General features: G+C 36.1%; 1 protein-coding gene across 1 annotated transcript in view; it reads left to right on the top strand.

The window, feature by feature from the left end:
* The first annotated feature begins 405 nt into the window (after positions 1 to 405).
* The window catches only part of LOC105619219 (MICAL-like protein 1), a 26,156-nt gene continuing 7,550 nt past the window's right edge, over positions 406 to 19,011 (top strand). The window contains exons 1-3 of the mRNA XM_012200743.1: positions 406 to 557; positions 7,161 to 7,339; positions 11,548 to 11,636. Coding sequence (XP_012056133.1) covers positions 406 to 557; positions 7,161 to 7,339; positions 11,548 to 11,636 — 420 coding nt within the window. The remainder of the gene's footprint in view (positions 558 to 7,160; positions 7,340 to 11,547; positions 11,637 to 19,011) is intronic.

Raw genomic sequence — 19,011 nt, 5'->3', positions numbered from 1 at the left:
CACGATCAGTAATATTATCAGTAATATTATTTGTTAGTACTAATAATATTGTTGATCTTATAGGGTCATCTTTAGATTCATCAGCAAAATTGCTCTTTCAGGTGTAGAAATGGGTATTAAGCGATTTTGTCGGTTGAGTTAACCGTCGATTAAGTTAATAGGAGTTTGGCTAAAGTTGCCCTTAGGGTTAATTTAATATTCTGATAATTATCTTTGCACATTGTAGCTGTGAACCTATTTACATGTGAAAATTTGTTTCTCTTTTCCAGAAGCCAAAGTATTATTGAAAAGTCGCACTAACGATATAGAGACCATAGAGGAGTAGGCCGAGTGAAAGAGAGGTAATCGCCGTTAGAGGAAGTCTCTCGCAAAGTGTAAAAGAGGAAAAAGGAAGCCATAAGCACGATGAGTGAGAGACGTGGTACGAAGGCGCTGGAGCTTTGGTGCCGTCGGATAACCGACGGTTATCCGGGTGTAAACGTGCAAAACATGACCACCTCCTGGAGAGATGGGCTCGCTTTCTGCGCCATGATTCATCACTTTCGGCCGGACCTCATGTAAGTTCATAGCGAATATGTAACTGCCGTTGTAACACGGTAAATATCTCAGAAAGATATCATATTACATAGATGCCAAATCATTTTGCCGTTTATCGAATGTTGCTCTCTCGAGTTGCAGTATTTCCTGGGAACGATCGATTTCAATGGGCCGATCATGTGTACTCTTAGAGTTGCGATTTAATCCACACATTTCTCGATTCTTGACGCGTCTTCAAATTGTCCTCGTCAAGCCGATTGTCTCATAAATTAAGTGAGAAAGAATTCTCAAGTACTCGTCCGACTTGCCGCTTCATCTTAATTATACGTAAATTAAGTAAGAGAGCTTGGACTCTCATGCGTCTCGTCCTCTGGCTCGTCGATCATATCTCATCTTAATTATGTGCAGTCCGTTGACTCTCGAGAAGATTCTTTATTCGATGTGCATATTTCGACACGATTATTTCATCTTGGTACTATTATAGATATTAGATATTAAATGCAATAAGGTGTAACAAGAAAAAAAATTGAGGAATTCATGGTATCTGTGCATTAATACTTGAGGAATTATTAAGATATCCGAGAATCTCTGGTGATCCCAAAGATGCAAAGAACTGGAGATTTCTGAGGCATCTCCGACAGATTGTCTCCTTCATAGTAATCCCAAGATTTCGCGTCGCCGGCGCTCGGCGACGAAGGAAGGTCCTTCTAAAAATAGAAGTTCAGTGAATTGACGATCGATAAAGCAACAGCAGCCTGCACCCATCACACGAAGGATGTGTCCCGATGTTTTATAGGTGATAATGGAATGCAGTCGGAATTGTGTCACGTTATGCAATGTGAGATCGGTGACACTGTATTCCGTGATTTTCGCTTGGAACATATTCTATGTTCGACCGTTTAGTGTTTTCGAAACATTTTTCTTCAAATTACAGTCTGTCGATGATACGTTTTAACCCAGTTGCATATTGCATAACGCGGCCCAATGTATTACAGAATGTAACCTGCTTTCTTTACTGGTCAAACGATACTCTGACACACACAATTTGCATTCCTTCATCGAATAATAAAGTTGATTTCAATTTACGGTTTTGTTTTTTAAAATTCGAAAATAATAACCTTGAGGTGTTAATGTTGATAATCGAGTTTGTTTTTTCTTCCGCATATTCTTTTTGGCGGATAATCGATAAACTAGAGTAAAAAAACTAGACAACATCGCAAACGTCGCAGAGATTTGTCTTCAATTATTCATGAAAACTAACGACAACACCTCCAGCTTTCCTGGCGGCTGTCCAAATAAATATCTCTTGATAGTCGAAAACATCTAATAATTATCGCAATCATTCAATACGTTAACGCGAACGAATAAACAACGCGAACAGAATATATTTGTACACGTTGCCAAAGAATTTTGCGGGAAAATAGTTCATGTAAATCACGCGGTTAATTTTACAATAAGTTTAATAATTTTATAATTTACGTCTCGAAATGTCAGGATAAACCGCAAAGTAATTTGTGGATTGGATCGTGGCCCGTCATATATCATGATAAGATGTATCCTGTTACAGATTAAGTGGCGTTTTTTAAGAGGAATGCGCTCTTATCGAAACAAGAGAGCTCGATCTTCCTTTATCGTCTATCTACAAAAAGCCTCTTCATCTTGATTTTTATTGATTTTATTCTATTCTTTTGAATTTCTATCGAAGGTAGCATTATCACAGTTTGATAGACACAATATATACGTCTTTATCTATTTCGATTATAATTGTGAGTGAAGCACATCATTTTTAAAAGTATATATTAAAATTTATACTTTTCAAAGTGTATCCTTAAGAATAGCAACGTCCTTTTTGTAGGGAAAAATGTTTGTTTGTATGAGAATTTCTCTTAGAACTTCGCTCCAATAGTCAAGGTCTCTCACGACGAAGGGAATTCGCTTTTTATCGCGGACGAAGGATCGTTGCGAAGCTATTCTTCATTTTTCCTCCTCTTATTGTCTCGGTCAGTCCAGTAAAATCTACTCGGACGTAACGGCGGAGGCAATAAAACGGCGAGAAGTTTTCTTTTATTACTTTCCGTTCTCGCGGTTGAAACAAAATTTTCTCCTTTTCTTGCTTCCTTCTTCGTCTTCTCATAGTGAACTTCGGAAGTTTCAGAGTTACTTTAACTTTCGACAAAAGACAAAGAGATTCCGTGTCGCGATGCGCATGATAATGCTTCTTGATAGTTATTGTCGTAAGTAGATTTGCGTACAAAGCGATTGAAAATTAAGGAGAGCGACTCGATCGACCTTTATTGTCGAGAAGCTGAATTGAAGAATCGGATGAGAATAACCCGGAAGAGTATCACGTGAGAATATCTCGGCGATCTCCGACGAGAAGCACGAGTGAAAGTGAAACTGACAGGTGTGCCGATCGCAGAATAATCACGTTGTACGAAACCTTTGCGCCTTTGGTGAAATTCGTGAGGTTACGTTAATTCTGTAGATGCGCGCGTTAAAACGTGGAGCAAAAGGATAAGAGGCGAGAATTTATAGTCATAACGTGGTGCTGTTGAGGTTTGAACTTTCGCTCGCTCGCAGTATTGCGTTCAAAGATGGTTAATGCCGTGATATACAACTCTGATCTCTATACGTTCTATTGGATTCATTCGTTCGGTTGCACGATTACTCATTCGATATAACGTTTTTCCATTGATTCTTCTTTCTGCCCATCGTAATTTCACGAAAGGGGTTTTGCGAGAGATATACGTAAAGTTATCATAAATCAGGGAAATCAAGGAAGTATTAGGCAAATTGAAAACGGGAAAAGTTAGGGGATTTTGCAAAATTTTCTACAAAATAAAAATTCTTGACTTTAAAGAAATTTAATATATCGTATATTATATCTACGCAGTTTTGAAATATTACCAACTTAATAATTAAGGAGGTTGTAAGAGCATAAAACACATTAATATTACGCTTTAAACGAATTATTGGGTTGTCCGGAAAGTTCGTGCCGATGTTGAAGGAAAATTGAAACGCAGAAAATTTTAATATACGTTTATTAAATTATATAGGTTAGTCGGCACGAACTTTCCGGACAACTTAATACATAATACATACATGTGAAAGTTATGTTCATAATATTCTATTTTTATTGAGTAACATTTATATAATCTAAACATTTTTATAGAGATTATTTATTTTATTTTGATATTAATTTTATTATTATAAATAAAAATTTTTTAAATAATAACTAAAATCTAAATTTTTTTATATAAATATTTTAAGTACTAAAAATGATTTATGCAAAGTTTCATTAAGATTCACCAATTAGTTTATAACAAATAAATTTTTTGTTTATTAACTGAACAATTAATGTCTGAATCTCAATGTAACTTTATATAAATATTTTTTAATTTATAAAGTACTATATAAAAAAATTGAAATTTTTATCATTATTTTATAATACATTTTCATATATTTCTACTAGAGTACAAATTAAAAAAATATTACTTTTTATTGAAATAATTTTTGATTCAGATAGTCCTGTCTCTCTAATTTTTTTGTATTACTTTTAAATGCAATTTAGAATAATCTTTTTTGTATTACTTTTTTGTATTATTTTTAAATGCAATTTAGAATAATTTTTTCAAGTAATTCTTAACATATTGCATTTAAAAATATACAACTTCCTTATACGCCAGCAATATCAACACTTAGCAATATTAATAATAAATATTGCTATTATATTGCTATTTTATATTGCTCTATATTTTATATTTTTATATAATATTGCTATTTTAAATTGCTCTGTCTATATAATATATTTAATAATTTCTAAATCAGAATGAAAGTTCAAAATATTAAAAGTATCAGGGAAAAATTATGTATCTGAGGATAAGACATTTGTGACAACTCTGATATGATGGTTAACGCCAAATGGTGTGTGCACGTGGATGAAGTATCACCAATAAAGCCGAAAGACGAATCAATTCGTGTGTCTTTTTTTGCGGCAGCAGTAGGAAAAGATGAGGATGAGAGGAAGAGAATAAAAGGGATGGGTGTGGCACCGATCTGGTGGAACTCTGACTCATCATGACCTCGTCCCAGACGACCGCCCGTCGTCCATCAGATCCCGAATTTATCGCGAGTCAGGAGCTTACCGTAGAAAGTTATTGGAGAAGAAACATTGACGATACGATGTTCCGTTGTATATAATCTACATCATTCTCTCTATAGATACGACCGAGAGAAATGATCGCGCGAATGATTCTTGATATATCTCCTAGAATTTCACGCTGCTTCGATTCTTAATAATCACGAATGCAATTTCGAAATGCTGGAATTTCTGACATATGCACAATGCGCGTTTGCGAAGAATGAATGACGCGTCGAGTTTACGCTCTAAATAAATCGTAAGAAAAGTTTGACATCCGCACATGCTTTGCCATCGCGCTATCAATCCGGCAACCGAACTCGAGCATCGAACAGGTGCTCATCTTTCGACCTAGAATTTCAAGTATTACTTCAATCGCCGAGCGATATGCGGCCTGTGCATATCGATTCTCCTAAAAGTGGAGCACTCGTAGCCTGATGTATAGACAGTTGCGAAAAAAATAGGCATCAATGCGCCATAAAAAAATAGATAGATTCTATATACAATTTTATAATCGGTTGTAAATTACAAAGGAAAACTGTCCATCGAGATGAAAATGTAATATTATATTTTTGGAATGCATTGGTTTTCTAGTTTACGCGATTTTCCAAGGACACTGGAACTTTTTTTTCAGACTGAGTCATCTTTTTTGAATCTCTTTATAAATCCCGAGATACTGAGAAGATTTTGTCGACAATGTTGCAATTTTATTTCGACAAGTCTACTGTTTTGCATTACAGCGTTAGCTTGATTAGTTATTATCAATCAGTCACTTGAATCGGCCCCGATACCGACGGTAGAGCACCTACGGAAACAATCGTGCTTTACTTAATATGGATTATTTCCGTTTAATCAAAATTTCATTACATTCTCATTTTCTTTCTTCATAAATAATGCATATCTCAATGAATAGCCCGTCTTGATAACCGAGTCAAATACGTGGCACACGTGCGAGATGAATTACACATTCGTGGCACCTTTTCAGTCATGCGAAAATTTAACTCCGTTCTCGATATAATCTGCTAGAGACGCCTACATATTTCTGATATGTTTTGTTATACAGAGTGTATACAACGAACCTACTGGTATTAAATGATAAAATAAAAATGAACATCCAAATATATCTCTAAGCTTTTGCTGTAAAGATCAACTAAGAGTTTCTTACAAAACATTATCAAACTACCATATATCATCAAATTCCCATATGAGTACTTTTAGTGCCACGAAGGATATCGAGTCGGTATTTTATTTCAGGCCGAGTGCGCTGCAGCATATCGTTAGTTATGATGCCAATGGCAGCCACAATTCGGTTACATAAAGTCTGTATTAGACTAAAGATTCAGATTGAATTTGCTCAAAGCAAAGTTTATTAAACTTAATATTGGTTTCCTTTCTTCTAATTAATTAATTTCAATCTTTGACTTAAGACATTTTTTGATATCTTGGAGAAGAAAACTATGTTTTGGATAAATTTCTCAGAAGAAGAAATCCAAGAAAGTGATATCAAGGGAATAAGAATTAAGGGATCCCATCATACGAGTCAAAATACAAACTTGAGTGTATATATAATACTTAAAAAAAGACCAAATTGTCGACTGGAATTGGCTCTCCCAATTTTTGAAAAAATTAACTTTCTATAGCTTATTCTCATTGTTAATACGCACATTTCGAATTTTCTTTTGCACACTTCTGGTCAAAAAGTTATTTAAAAAACAGTATATTCTCATATAGGGAACTAGCCTGTCAACTACGATCAAATTAGAAATTATTTAACTAGTCTTAATTGATGCAGATTGATGCAGATTTTAATTTGTATACTTTCAATTAGAAAGTTATTTCATGAGTTTTTGTAATGCTAAAGTCACGTTATCCTTTTTTAAATTAATTGTTAAGAAAAAGATAACGTGACTTTAGTGTTCATCGCATCTGGATTCACGTTTGGGGACAAACTTTACACAGGTATTTACATTACTTGATGTTTATAAGACAATATTAAAATCCCGAAGATTTATCATATACACATTTATGCGGCACTGTACTTCGATTTGAATAAATTAAAAAATCACAAGCACATGTCAGAAAAGTGTCAGAGTCGATTGTAAAAATTATGAATTTTGTTATTTTGAAATTGTTTCGATATTCAACATCCGTTGCTCATTTTCGTTTATTAAGAGTAACGGATTTCACGCGACTGTTCTTTCTTTAAAGACCAGACATATTTAACGTGTCGTTTACGAATTACATATTTAGCAGCGGTGGTTATTTATACTTGCTCCTAATGAAAAAAGCGATTCTCACCATACCACGCCCACGAGTAATCAGTAGTCTGATTTATTCAACAAATCCTTTTTACACATTCGACGTTTTATCGAGTGACCTTCGGAGGGAATAAATGTGGCCGAGGGATTGCGCTGAAGTAACTGCTAGTAGAAGATTAATACTGTTTAGCGAAAGATAAAAAACTTAGGTCGCTTTTTTGTTACAGCGACTTCAACAGCCTGAACAAGGACGATGTGTACAGAAACAACGAGCTGGCTTTTAGAACAGCCGAGCAACATCTTGGAATTCCCGCACTCCTAGACGCCGAAGACATGGCGTCCTGCATGGTGCCCGATCGATTGTCCATTCTCACCTACCTCTCGCAATTTTATCAAACTTTCGGAGGTTAGTATATCTCATCGCGATATTTCTTAGTGGAGAGCCAAAGTTGATTTTATGAAAGAAAGTTACATTCGTATTTAGAATTGTCTCACAATCAGAACGTCTTATTACGCGAACACCAAACATTCTCTGGCTCTTGGAATGCGTTGAAAGATTTAATTAAATTCCTCGATTCGCTTGCTCGCCGTTACTGTATTAAATCCCCGAAATTGAAATAATTCAAGCAGTCCAGATGTCGACGGCTGCATTTGCCAGCCTCATTTTCTTTTTCGAAAGATGTCTGACCCAAATAAGCACATCACGAATAATCCGAAGAATACATGACGATTTAATGCCAGTTTTTGTTTCCAATCTTGACTATCGACCATTCTTTTCATTGTTCTTCCCCAGACGTCTCTATCGTACAATTCCATTGGAAAGTTGGAGATTTTTTTCTTAAAGGAACATTTTTGTTTATACTTGTCAATCATCGCAGTATCTTTTTTATTTAATTTAGCGAAAAGAAACTTGTATGCAAACTTAGTTTGCGTAATTCACTTTTTCTTTGTTGCGAGGAAGATCAATATAATGATTTGTATCAGAACAACGATAAAGAGAGAGAGCAAGTAAATTTGATTTACACATATTAAAATTTTTCTCGGGTAAACGAGACTTCACGGTCATGTCTCTAATATTATGACACTGATTTCGAGGAACACGGACTACGAGAAAAAGTGTTTTTATCGGCACACACATCACGTTCATTTTCAAGCTGAAATCAGGCGAGTCCGATCGACAGGCGTGACGTTCGAAACGTCGCAACGCATTAATGTCTCACATGCTCGACACGATCACACAGTCTGTTACTAAATGGGCCAAATAGGCCGCGCCGATCGGGCTCGTGTCAGCGATTGGTTTCTAGCTTTCTCCTCTTCACTGGCGTATCTCTCGCAATTGTCCCTTCGATTAATATCAAGCGCGTGACGTCTGTCGCGGAAGTTGCGACTATACAAGTCGAGATCGGTATTTGCTTTGACAAACGCGAAATGCGAAGCACAGATCATTTTGAAATGTCAAGTTAATTTTTCTTCTCGCTCACAACATTTCACGACGTGAACGTGATATCTCAATGAAATTTCTTTCGTCCCGTTTAATTTTGATACACAATAAATATATCGCAGTTCTAGATCTCTTCGCACTTCTCATAAGCGACGCGGTGGCCGTCGTTTTACTTTTTGGCGAGAGAACTTCTGTCGAATGAAATTTAATTCGTCGTTTTTATCAGTTCCCTAATGGGCTTTGGTTATCAGGAGCTCAATTAGTCGGCTGTCCGATTGCGACACAGGCTACAGGCTTTGAAAATTTGAGTAGCCACTTGTTGAGCCGCCGCAAGATTTGCATTCCTTTTTCCGTGGCTCTTTTTCACCATTCTCATCTCGATCGGAAAATAACTGCTGCGCGGCATCGACCGTTTACGTTATCGTTTACAACCACTTGTTGAACGGACGTTATTACGTCGTCTACGTTGTTACAAAATTTTTGCTCTCCTTTACAGCAACAAGCGCCAACGAGTTGTCTTAGGAATTACACATTTGATGAATGTGCTTGCCAAGCACAATATTTAATTTTTTCAACGTGTATTTAGATGTTGTTGTACTTTATGCCCACAATTATTGGAAGTATTAAATTTTTTTCTGCCTCACGCGGAAATAATGTTTACTTAACTCTTTATCATCAATATTGGACTTAATAATAATAGTAATAGTAATAATAATAATAATATTATAATAATAGTAATAATAATAATAATATTATAATAATAGTAATAATGATAATAATAATAATATAATAATTTTGTTGAAATATAATAACATTGAAGAAAACTTTAAGGTGATTTTTTATTGTGATTTCTAATAGATTTAAATAAAAAAAAAATAAAAACTAGTTGTTAAAACCTTCACAAGTACGTAGAATTTTTTCAGATTTTGTGTAATCCGGAGCAATAAAAAAAATCTGCACTAAAATTTAAAGATTACAGATGAAAGGTAAAAAATTTCACATTGCCGACGTAGAGTTAAAAATTTTTTAGAGTAAATTAATTAATCTTTAAAGGGTGGAGTTCAATTTTTTAAATTTTATTACAACTTCTTTTATGAGATGAGATTTGTTATAATTCGTTATTTTATTGTATTTCTTGCAAAATATGATACTATTTCAGCACCATTATAGTGGTTTTCCATGTAAAAATTAATGATTCGATTTTCTCGTGTCATTTATATTAAAGTGCCATTCTCGACATTAAAACCACTAAAACTTTTGAGAGCTAAACTTTAACGGTAAATTGGAAGAATATTTCATATATATCGTAGTTCTTTTTCCTTACCGGTCTGCATCGAGAAGATTGGCATGAATTATTTGATTTTCAGCTTCCGGCTTCGCGCTCGCTTTGAAACCCGGCGGCGTTTCGTTACGCAAAGTGTCGATGTTATAACGTGCCTCTTCGCGTCGTGATCTCTAATCTTTTCTCCACGATCCCTCTGCTCCCTTCTGCAATCACGACTCGCAATTGCGAGAATAGGGAAACGCGCGATTTGCTGGGAATATCATTCGAGTATTGACGCTCTACGCGTCGCTAGAGATGAGATATCCGTGGTAATCTATTAAAAGTCCATCTTTTTCTTCCCCCAGCTTCTCTAATCTCGTGGAATTCCAGCCTTCCGTAGATTAACCGTACCGTTAACCTTTGAACGACGGTTAATCCTGATCGAATAGGAAGATGATCCTTTCCTCAGTTGCACCGTAAATGCCCCCCCCGGTTACGAATTAACGCAATCGTGAGGACCTATACCGTTCCTGAAATCACCACCTGCAACGAGGAAATTACCACATTGCTCAGTAGTCGACATCCTGTCCGCTTTATAGCTACATTAGACCGTTCTCTCGCGGTCTGGATTAGACTCGGGCGCTTCTCTCGAGACGACGAATGATAGCGTCGGACGTTTGTCTTGTGTTAGCATGGCGAGTAAGCGAAAGATGGAGGTACACTTATCGAATCTCGCTATTACAGAGGATACTTTCCACTGGTCATACTTACACAGCCGTCGCGCTCAGCGGTATCGAGCCGCGCCATAATAAAACGAAAGAATTGAAACTGAGATAATTGAGCTTCCTCGAGGCGAAGCTTTAGTTATTATAATTTCGCATTCCTAGTCGCTAACATGAGGAAGAGATTGTACGCGGAAAAATGTCATGAGAATTCATTTTGGATCGCAGGTTGATTGACACCAGTGTAAATGAGCGATTTTATGCAAACGCGCCAGTTGGATAACTCTTCTTCATACTGCGTTGTAAAAAAAAAGAGTCAATATTGTCATTCAGAACAGAAGTGTATTTCCGCTACTATTCGCCCCGGGTACAATAGCGATACTTCCAACTCTCCGTTCATAAATATTCACCCTACGAAGAAAACTTCCAGGAGAGACGTTCCATAAACCATGTCGACATTTCTTCAAGACAATTGAAAAGGAACAGCTGCCTTTGTACTAAATTTCTGGTTTAACCCTAATTGATCACTAGGGGTCACTGTGACCTCACCAAAAGTTTGGATTAAATTTTCACTAACTTAAATTTTGAAATAACGCCTGACACTCTATTTACCAGTAGTTTGAGTCTCTAACTACATTATCATGTTGGCATGGCGTAAAACGTTAGATTATTTTTTTTAAATCACTCCAATTGATCTTCAAAATAAATACCTTTTTTGAAACGCCTGCTATTGCAATAATTTTTTTATTGAAATGCAACATCTGAAGACTTTATCCTTAAAATTTTACGCAAAAATATTAAAAAATAAAAGAGTTATGACTTTTTAATGAAAAAAGTCACTTTTCACTAGACTTTCATTCATGAATTTTTTGACTATTTTAAAAGATATTAATTTAGCAAAAAATGCGAATACATATTTTAAAGTTTAAAGAATGTCTCTAATTTTTGTTAATATCTATACTTATGAAAATTAAGCTACGGCAGCCATTTAAATGTGCTGGGGTCATGTTGATCCTGTGTGATCATTAAGTAATTTTCACATAGTGTGATCGAGGATTAATAAAAACTTTGTATGCTCTAATGTTGTTTTATCCATTTTTCCCAATGCAAATTATCAATTTAATAATGAAATGAAACAACAGTTAATTAAAGGGGATTGAAGAAAAAAATGTTGTGTTTTATTATAGGATCTTCACCCAGCCGTCTGGCGACAAACAGAACAACCGAAAGTGCCGACGACAGGATCGCCCCTGTTCCAGAATCTCCTAAACAAAAGGTACACATGATTATGATTACAACTCGATCAATCAATCGATCGTTCGCTCGATCGAAGCAGACACGCTTTTTCTGTATCTTTCTTTGCCCGACTTCCTTTAATGAACATTATTTTGTAATTTTATATACATAGTAGTTTCATAACAATTACGAATTTGGACCGATGATAATAAATCCAATTAAATAAGAGAAATTTTATATTCAGTCAAAGCGGATCTTATGTGCTTCAATATTTCTGTGCGAATTTGTACATTTGATTCTGCAAACAACGCGCCAAAGTCTTTTTCGGTCTTGAAATGCAAACGAGCAGAACCAGAGTAATAATTAATAATATCACTTATTAAATTGACAGTAATTTAATAATGTTTTGATACTAATAAGCATAAGAATATTAATATTTAATTTAATGTTAATGAGAATTTGAAACCTATAATAATAATTTATACGAATAATTTATTGCAATAATATTTTCTTAACCGAGATTCAAAATCTCCCATATTTTATGCGGGCGTCCTTATTATTCGATTACCGAGGTATAGGATTATTTGCAGAATCAGATATGTATATAAATTTACACAAATATTTAAGCACTAAAATCCACTTGAACCAAATTAGAGAATTTCTCTTATTTAAGTAGTTTCATAAGTTTCGCTTGGAAGTTTCGCTCCTCTCAAGCTTTTTCAGAGCGGAGAACTGTCGTGCTGTAACACGTTGAGTGATATTCCTCATTAATTTACGCAATTGCGAATTACCTTTATATGAAAGCATTTTCCATACGTACTTACGCAACTATTCTTGCAAATCGTTTTATCCTGTTGCGTTTATCTTACAAACGAATGTGTGATATCGTGAATTAATAGTGATCAGACTTTGTGAGTCACATGTTTACAGCTTCAACATCATTCAACATGTTAATCGATTATTTTCTCTCTTCTTCTCCTTTTTTAATTTTTTTCTCCTCTCTCTCTAATGACGTGTATTCGTTTCGAGACCAGTCGACCTATTTTGCTGTTCATTTTCAGACGCGTTGTTCCGAAAGAATCGAATTCGAATTTTCCCCGTTGCTAGATCGCTGCTAAAAATCTTGAGGAAAATCTTCGATCGATGAATCGCCTATTCATGCACGGTTTACCTTGACACCGGTGTCATCCCGCGTTGCAACAAGCCAACAACAAATGCCATCGTCGTTGCGTTTGCGTAATCACGCGCGCATTATCGACACATACGCGCGTTCCCCTTTTTTCATCCTTTATATATACTGAGTTATATATACTTTTTATATACTGAGTGATTCAGAAGGAAAGGTCAATATTCTGGGAAGTTATAGCATATTTTGAGCAAAAATGTTCATACACTGAGAAAAAATTTATTAAATTTTAATACATAAAAATTTGGATAGTACTAAGTAAACATTTACTTACAGTAAATTACTTAATAAGAAATGATAATGAAATTAATGGTTTTTGTATTAAATAAATAAATATATGTTTGCATTTAATAAATATTTACTTAGAACTATTTAAACAAATATTTATTAAAATGTTGTATTTTTTTCAGTGTCGAATTAATTGAAGTTCTAATTGAAGAATTAGTAATTCTTCAAAAAATAGTCGAGATAATAATCAGAATTCTGATTAATATAAAGGCGCCTTCAGATGATATGATCAATTTATCAACATTAGTAAATATCCTACACATACATGACATACATAATTATTCGTATTGAACGTAGTCAATATTTAACGAATGTATGCAAAGTTGGCATATACATTGATTACATCACTTGAAGGTGCCTCAGAATCTTTTGATCATTTTTAACCAGACATTTTTCTTAATGTATATATAAACATGTGTTCTAACATGTATTCTAAACGATTTTCAAGATAGTTTGAAATTTAACACGTATTATTATATTATTGTCAATATTATTGTCAATAATGTATTATTGTCAATATTGCACTATACGATTCGGAATTCTATACGCGTAAGAAAGCATCAGAAGTATTCTTCAACAGCGGTAACACTATTATCACAGAAGCCATAAACATACAGTATATTTGCATATTTAATATTTATGAATATTTGCGTCATTTTTAATAATATTTCTATATTTTCAGGAAGAGAATGTCCACGGATCAAATCTTACGCACAGAACGTGGATATTATCTCGCTGAAATAGACAATAACACAATAGTTAACAAACGCAAATAACGGCATTAATTAAATTCAAATTATCCTAAAAATTGTTCAAAATAGGACTCATATTTGTACACTGTTAGAAATGCTTCCTTTAAATGAAGCTCATAGTTATGAATGAAATTAAAAGTAATGAATGATTTAACTGAAATTTAAGTTACAATAGTTCACTTAAATGTAATGAACATGTACATTAAATTTCATAAAATTTTATGAAAAATACATTACATGTACACAAATATACTTTTTAGTTATAAATACATTTAATTTAAAAGTCTATTAAATTTCATATGAAATTTTTAACAGTGTATGAACATTTTTGCTTAAAATGACCGATACTAACACCTCAGAAAATTGATCTTTTTTTGTCAATCACCCTATATATATATATATTTTTTTTTATGTATATTTATGTATATATACATTATATTCACCCTTTTTCCATTATCTCATTTGATGACCGGTCGAAGATGAGAACGTAGGCGGGAAGAATAGATCTGACGTTCGTCCACACGATCGCACACACGTAGCAACACACGCGCACCCTGCACGAACGATTGACTATATTTTTGTGTCGACTGCATTTTAGGATCTATCAATTTTATGTGTCTGAGAAAATTGATAACGTAATAGATGGACGTAGTGTTATGTAACACGGAACTATACGTAACTGTTTGCGCTTATACGTAGATACTTTGCATTTTTGGCTAGCGCCTTCTGCAAATGATTAATTGCGATCGCTCGTCGATGTTTCTAAATGTTAGTTTTTTATGTGCGAAACTTGTCCTCGTGCAATACGAAAGTTTGTAATGTCTATTTTATTTGTTCGTTTGTGTCGCTTCGAAATGAAACTTGTGTGCGGCATCTTTCTTTTTCAGGCTCTCGTGCGACGAAAGTCCCAAAGTCAGATCGTTGCGATCTCGTTAACTGGTTCGCGAACTCTTCCGCTTAGAAAATGAGAAATACGCCGAAGGTCACGGAGTGAAGTTGGCGTGCACGGTATCTGTTCCGGGGATCCATTTAGCCGGTGATTTCGTGGCCAACAATGATCGCTTCTATCAGTCATGTCGGCCGCCTTCGTGATCCCGATTCCGGACTCTTCCTCGTACTTACTGATGTAACTCCGCTATTGCTACCTAGACCGATACGAACGATCGTCCTTAATAAGCGGTCGGGAAAACATTTGCATTCGCCAACGGCAGCGAGTACACGAGAGAGGAGTATCGCGCGTCGGTAGATTTCGGTCGAGCGAATTACGGGAAAACGGGACTGTAAGAAAAAGTCCAATTTTTGCATTGTAGTTCCAATAACACTGATAGTTATCTACTCGTTTCCTCTCCCCCGAAATCCTTGCGTCCCGCACGCAAGCAAACGTCGAAATAGTCGTGAGCAAGAAGTTACCGTTGTTTCGAAACGAGGCATAGTTTGCTCGCGAATTTCTTCAAGGTCCCGTCGACAACTGGCGATATTCCCGACATTATTTCCGAGCAACGGTGAAGTCTACAGAACGACGTGTCTAGTGGTAGGAACCTATTAGACTCTGGAAATGTTGCTTGAAGTAGAAGTCACGCGAACGTAGGTCAGATTCTGTTACGAAGTTGTGACAATTTCAATGACAAGACAGCGGGACTAGCGTTAAGCAAAGTTTGCATGCCGACGAACGGATCTGAAAGCAATGTGTTCAACAGGAAAAGCAATTTTACAACTGTTGTAATATGTATTCTTTAATATAAGCATTATAAGCCCCGGTTTAGTTCCGAAACAATAAATGTAGCTTTAAACTATAAGGTTTTGACAATCACAGTTGAAGTAAGGAGTCGAGTAAGGAGAATAATTAACTATGATTAGTTGAAAGAGATTTTTTCCGTCTTAAGGCTTGCTATACGTATTGTATTTTAGGACTTATAGATACATTTAAATCAAGCAATTAAGGTCAATATTAAAGAATTTTACAATATTATTTTATAGATATTTATAATATTTATTTTTATATATATATTTTACAATATTATTTTGTATTTATTTTATATATTATTTTTTGCAGGATTAAAACATCATATAATTTTCAATATAATACATTATAGGACTATCATATGTATATATAATAACACAAACTATAGAAATCAATGCTGAATGCCTTTAGTTCTAGGATCTTAAATGCTTGTATGATCTATGTGAATTTATATACTATGTATGTAGCCTTTTGAAACGCGTCGAAATGATTGTGCAATCCTCTTGAAACGCTAACTTTACTAAACTATCGCAGTAATATCACGAGTTAAATTGACTAGCAATTTAATAATTTGATGCTTTTTCGCATCTTCGAACAATCTTAATAAGTGCTGAGTGATATTACCGCGGCCGGAAGTCGAACCCAGATCTCTTAGTAGAACCCGAAACTATATAGTTTTCTAATTTTTATTATGTTGGGATCAATAGATTTTAATTCCTATTTCTATAATGTGTTGTATAATATAAACAAGTTTTAAATCTATATCACATTGGCGTTAAACCATTCCGAAATTCACTGCTGCAAAGCTGCTTTTTCTGCTGAACGCAGTCATGGCGCGACATATATTACGAAATTCCGGTTGTTTTCGAGATACCGTGTGCGTATCAAGTTCGTACTAATCGCTCCTATCGCGGACTTCGTCCGCTCGCTTCGAAGCTCGACTCAATGCCGCAATTTCCTCGTTCGAGGATCCGTCGGTCAGTCTGCCTGGTGCTTCACGCCACAGCTGATCTCGCAAAGTTGCCGAAAGATCAAAGCAAGGAACATTGTTTTAACGAGTCTTAAGTTCTGGCCCGATTCGTCGAAAAGGAACGAAGGAACGAGTCGTGCGTACGACGTAGAATATCCGTTCTCGCGTGGGTCGAGTTTCGTTCATTACGATTCGCATAACCGCTTGCCATAGTTAAAGCTGACACGCGTGAGTCACACGGCATAAACCCACGGATAATAAGCTTATGCAAGACAACGCGGATTATCCATCTTGTTGGTATGGAAAGAAATCAAATTGAATAAGAGAAATCCTATATTCAGTCAAAACGGATCTTAATGTTTAAATATTTCGATGGAAAAATTATATATGTATTCAAATTTGCAAAACCGCTCGCCAAAATCTTTTTCAGATTTGAAACACAATTATGAACGGGATTAGAGTAGTAATATCACATATTAAATTGACAAGCAATTTAATAATTTTGATGTTAATAAGCGTCTTAGAAGAATATTAATAATTTGATGTTAATCTAAGCATGTTAAGAATTATAAATAATTTATTGCGAAAAGAAAACATTACCTCAACCGGGATTCAAACTCGGATCTCCCAGGAAAAAACAATTGTTCTCTCTAAAAATTACTCGGTGAGCTTATCCCAGGCGAGGTTCAAAATGAGATAAGAATTAATGACGGAAGCGAATGTGTTGCACGTAGCGTAAGTATTATCGGTCTAACTGACTGATTCGCGTGTCAAATCGAAAGTTCCCCGCGAAATATCGCTCGTCGTCGCACCGAAACGTTTGTGTCAAATCCTCATCTCTCATCGTTTATATTTTTGTTCTCCAGGAGGAAAGCTTGGACTTAATGGGGCAATATAAACCTGAAATATTCTGCTAGAAGGTAATTTCGCTTTGTCGTTATTGTTTTTGCTTGCCTATGGTTGATCGTTGGGTAACTGCATGCTGGCATGCACACACACAAACACATACAGCGCGATCACTGGATAACACACGGTGTGATTTGGAAAAGACGGGAGATTTAATATCCGTTGGATTATTTTTTTTCCTCTTCCTTTGAAGAGGAAAAAGAAACGTAGAAATAGAAGTAGCAGTCAGACTGGATTCCAAAAGGAGACGGAAGAAAAAAGAAGTTTGCGAAGCTCACGCAGGCTCTACTTGACTTTGCACGGGAATGTCTTATTATTACTCGTAGAAATTGTTACGTTTCCTCGTGTCATGCTAGCTAACGACACTGACAAGCGGTATGGCGTTATTCACCATACATTTTACATTCTCTTTTATTTTTTTATTTTACAACATAATGCTCAGAGATGCGGATTGTCGTCTCGTCCTCAGTCGACGGGATCTGTTTGCGCTTCCTTCTCGCTGGAGAACAAATTTGTACGGCGCGAATTGTTTGACGGGGAGCAGCCCGTGAAAGCATTGCGAATTTCAACGAGTGCAGATACGAATCGTCGTCGCGGAAGTCTCGTCACGTTTTCCGCGACCGAAGACTACCGTCGCTTTATTAAAATAAACGGTCCGTACAATTATATACTGACACATTGTATTCTTGCGGCTTCACTCGCGCTAAAGTACCAGCCGAAAGAATCGATTCGGGAAACGATCGATCACCGTCAATCTGTCGATGACGACACTTCGCGCTATTCCAGAATCCAGAATTGTCGCCCGTCGGTCTTGCCACAACCTCGCGATCGCGAGCCTTCGACCGATGTGAATTCCGACACCGGAAACGGCCACCCGGGAATGTCCGTCGTGGTACATATATTTCGGGACGAGAATGGAGAGATTCATGACTCTCGCGCGCGTCTAATTGCAAGCTGAAAGCTCGATCATCTCGTCAATAGTCGCATTTATTTCGTTCGCAAGTATACGTACGTATCTATACGTGACAAAGCCGAGTAAATGCTGAGAAAAGTAATTAATCACGAGCGGCGACTCGCCGGAGCGCGTTCTATTTATATGTCATTGCCATTTGTTGCGTGTACTCGATGCATGCGCACGCATTCACGCACGCACGCACGCACGCACGCACGCACGCACGCACGCACGCGTTCACTCACTCACGCAATAGAAATCGGACGCGCGGTCAGCAGCCTTTCTATCGCGAGTTCCACGCAGTTGGATCGTCACATACGTGTCGTTTCCCATTGTGCTACGCAGGAATAGTAAGGGAACGTCGAAAATTCGCTCTCGGTTTCATTTTGTTGAGACAAAGGCTTTTAATTAAGGAGATTAACTCTCACGCACATCAGTAATTCTATAGCGGTATGCGAAATTCGAGAGAGATAGATAGGTAGGTAGAGAGAGAGAGAGAGAGAGAGAGAGAGAGAGAGAGAGAGAGAGAGAGAGAGAGAGAGAGAGAGAGAGAGAGAGAGAGAGAGAGAGAGAGAGAGAGAGAGAGAGAGAGAGAGAGAGAGAGAGAGAGAGAGAGAGAG

This window comes from Atta cephalotes (assembly GCF_000143395.1).
Source record: "Atta cephalotes unplaced genomic scaffold scaffold00020, whole genome shotgun sequence".
NCBI lineage: Eukaryota > Metazoa > Arthropoda > Insecta > Hymenoptera > Formicidae > Atta > Atta cephalotes.
The sequence above is the reverse complement of the archived record's forward strand: the minus strand, read 5'-3'. Positions and strand labels throughout refer to the sequence as shown.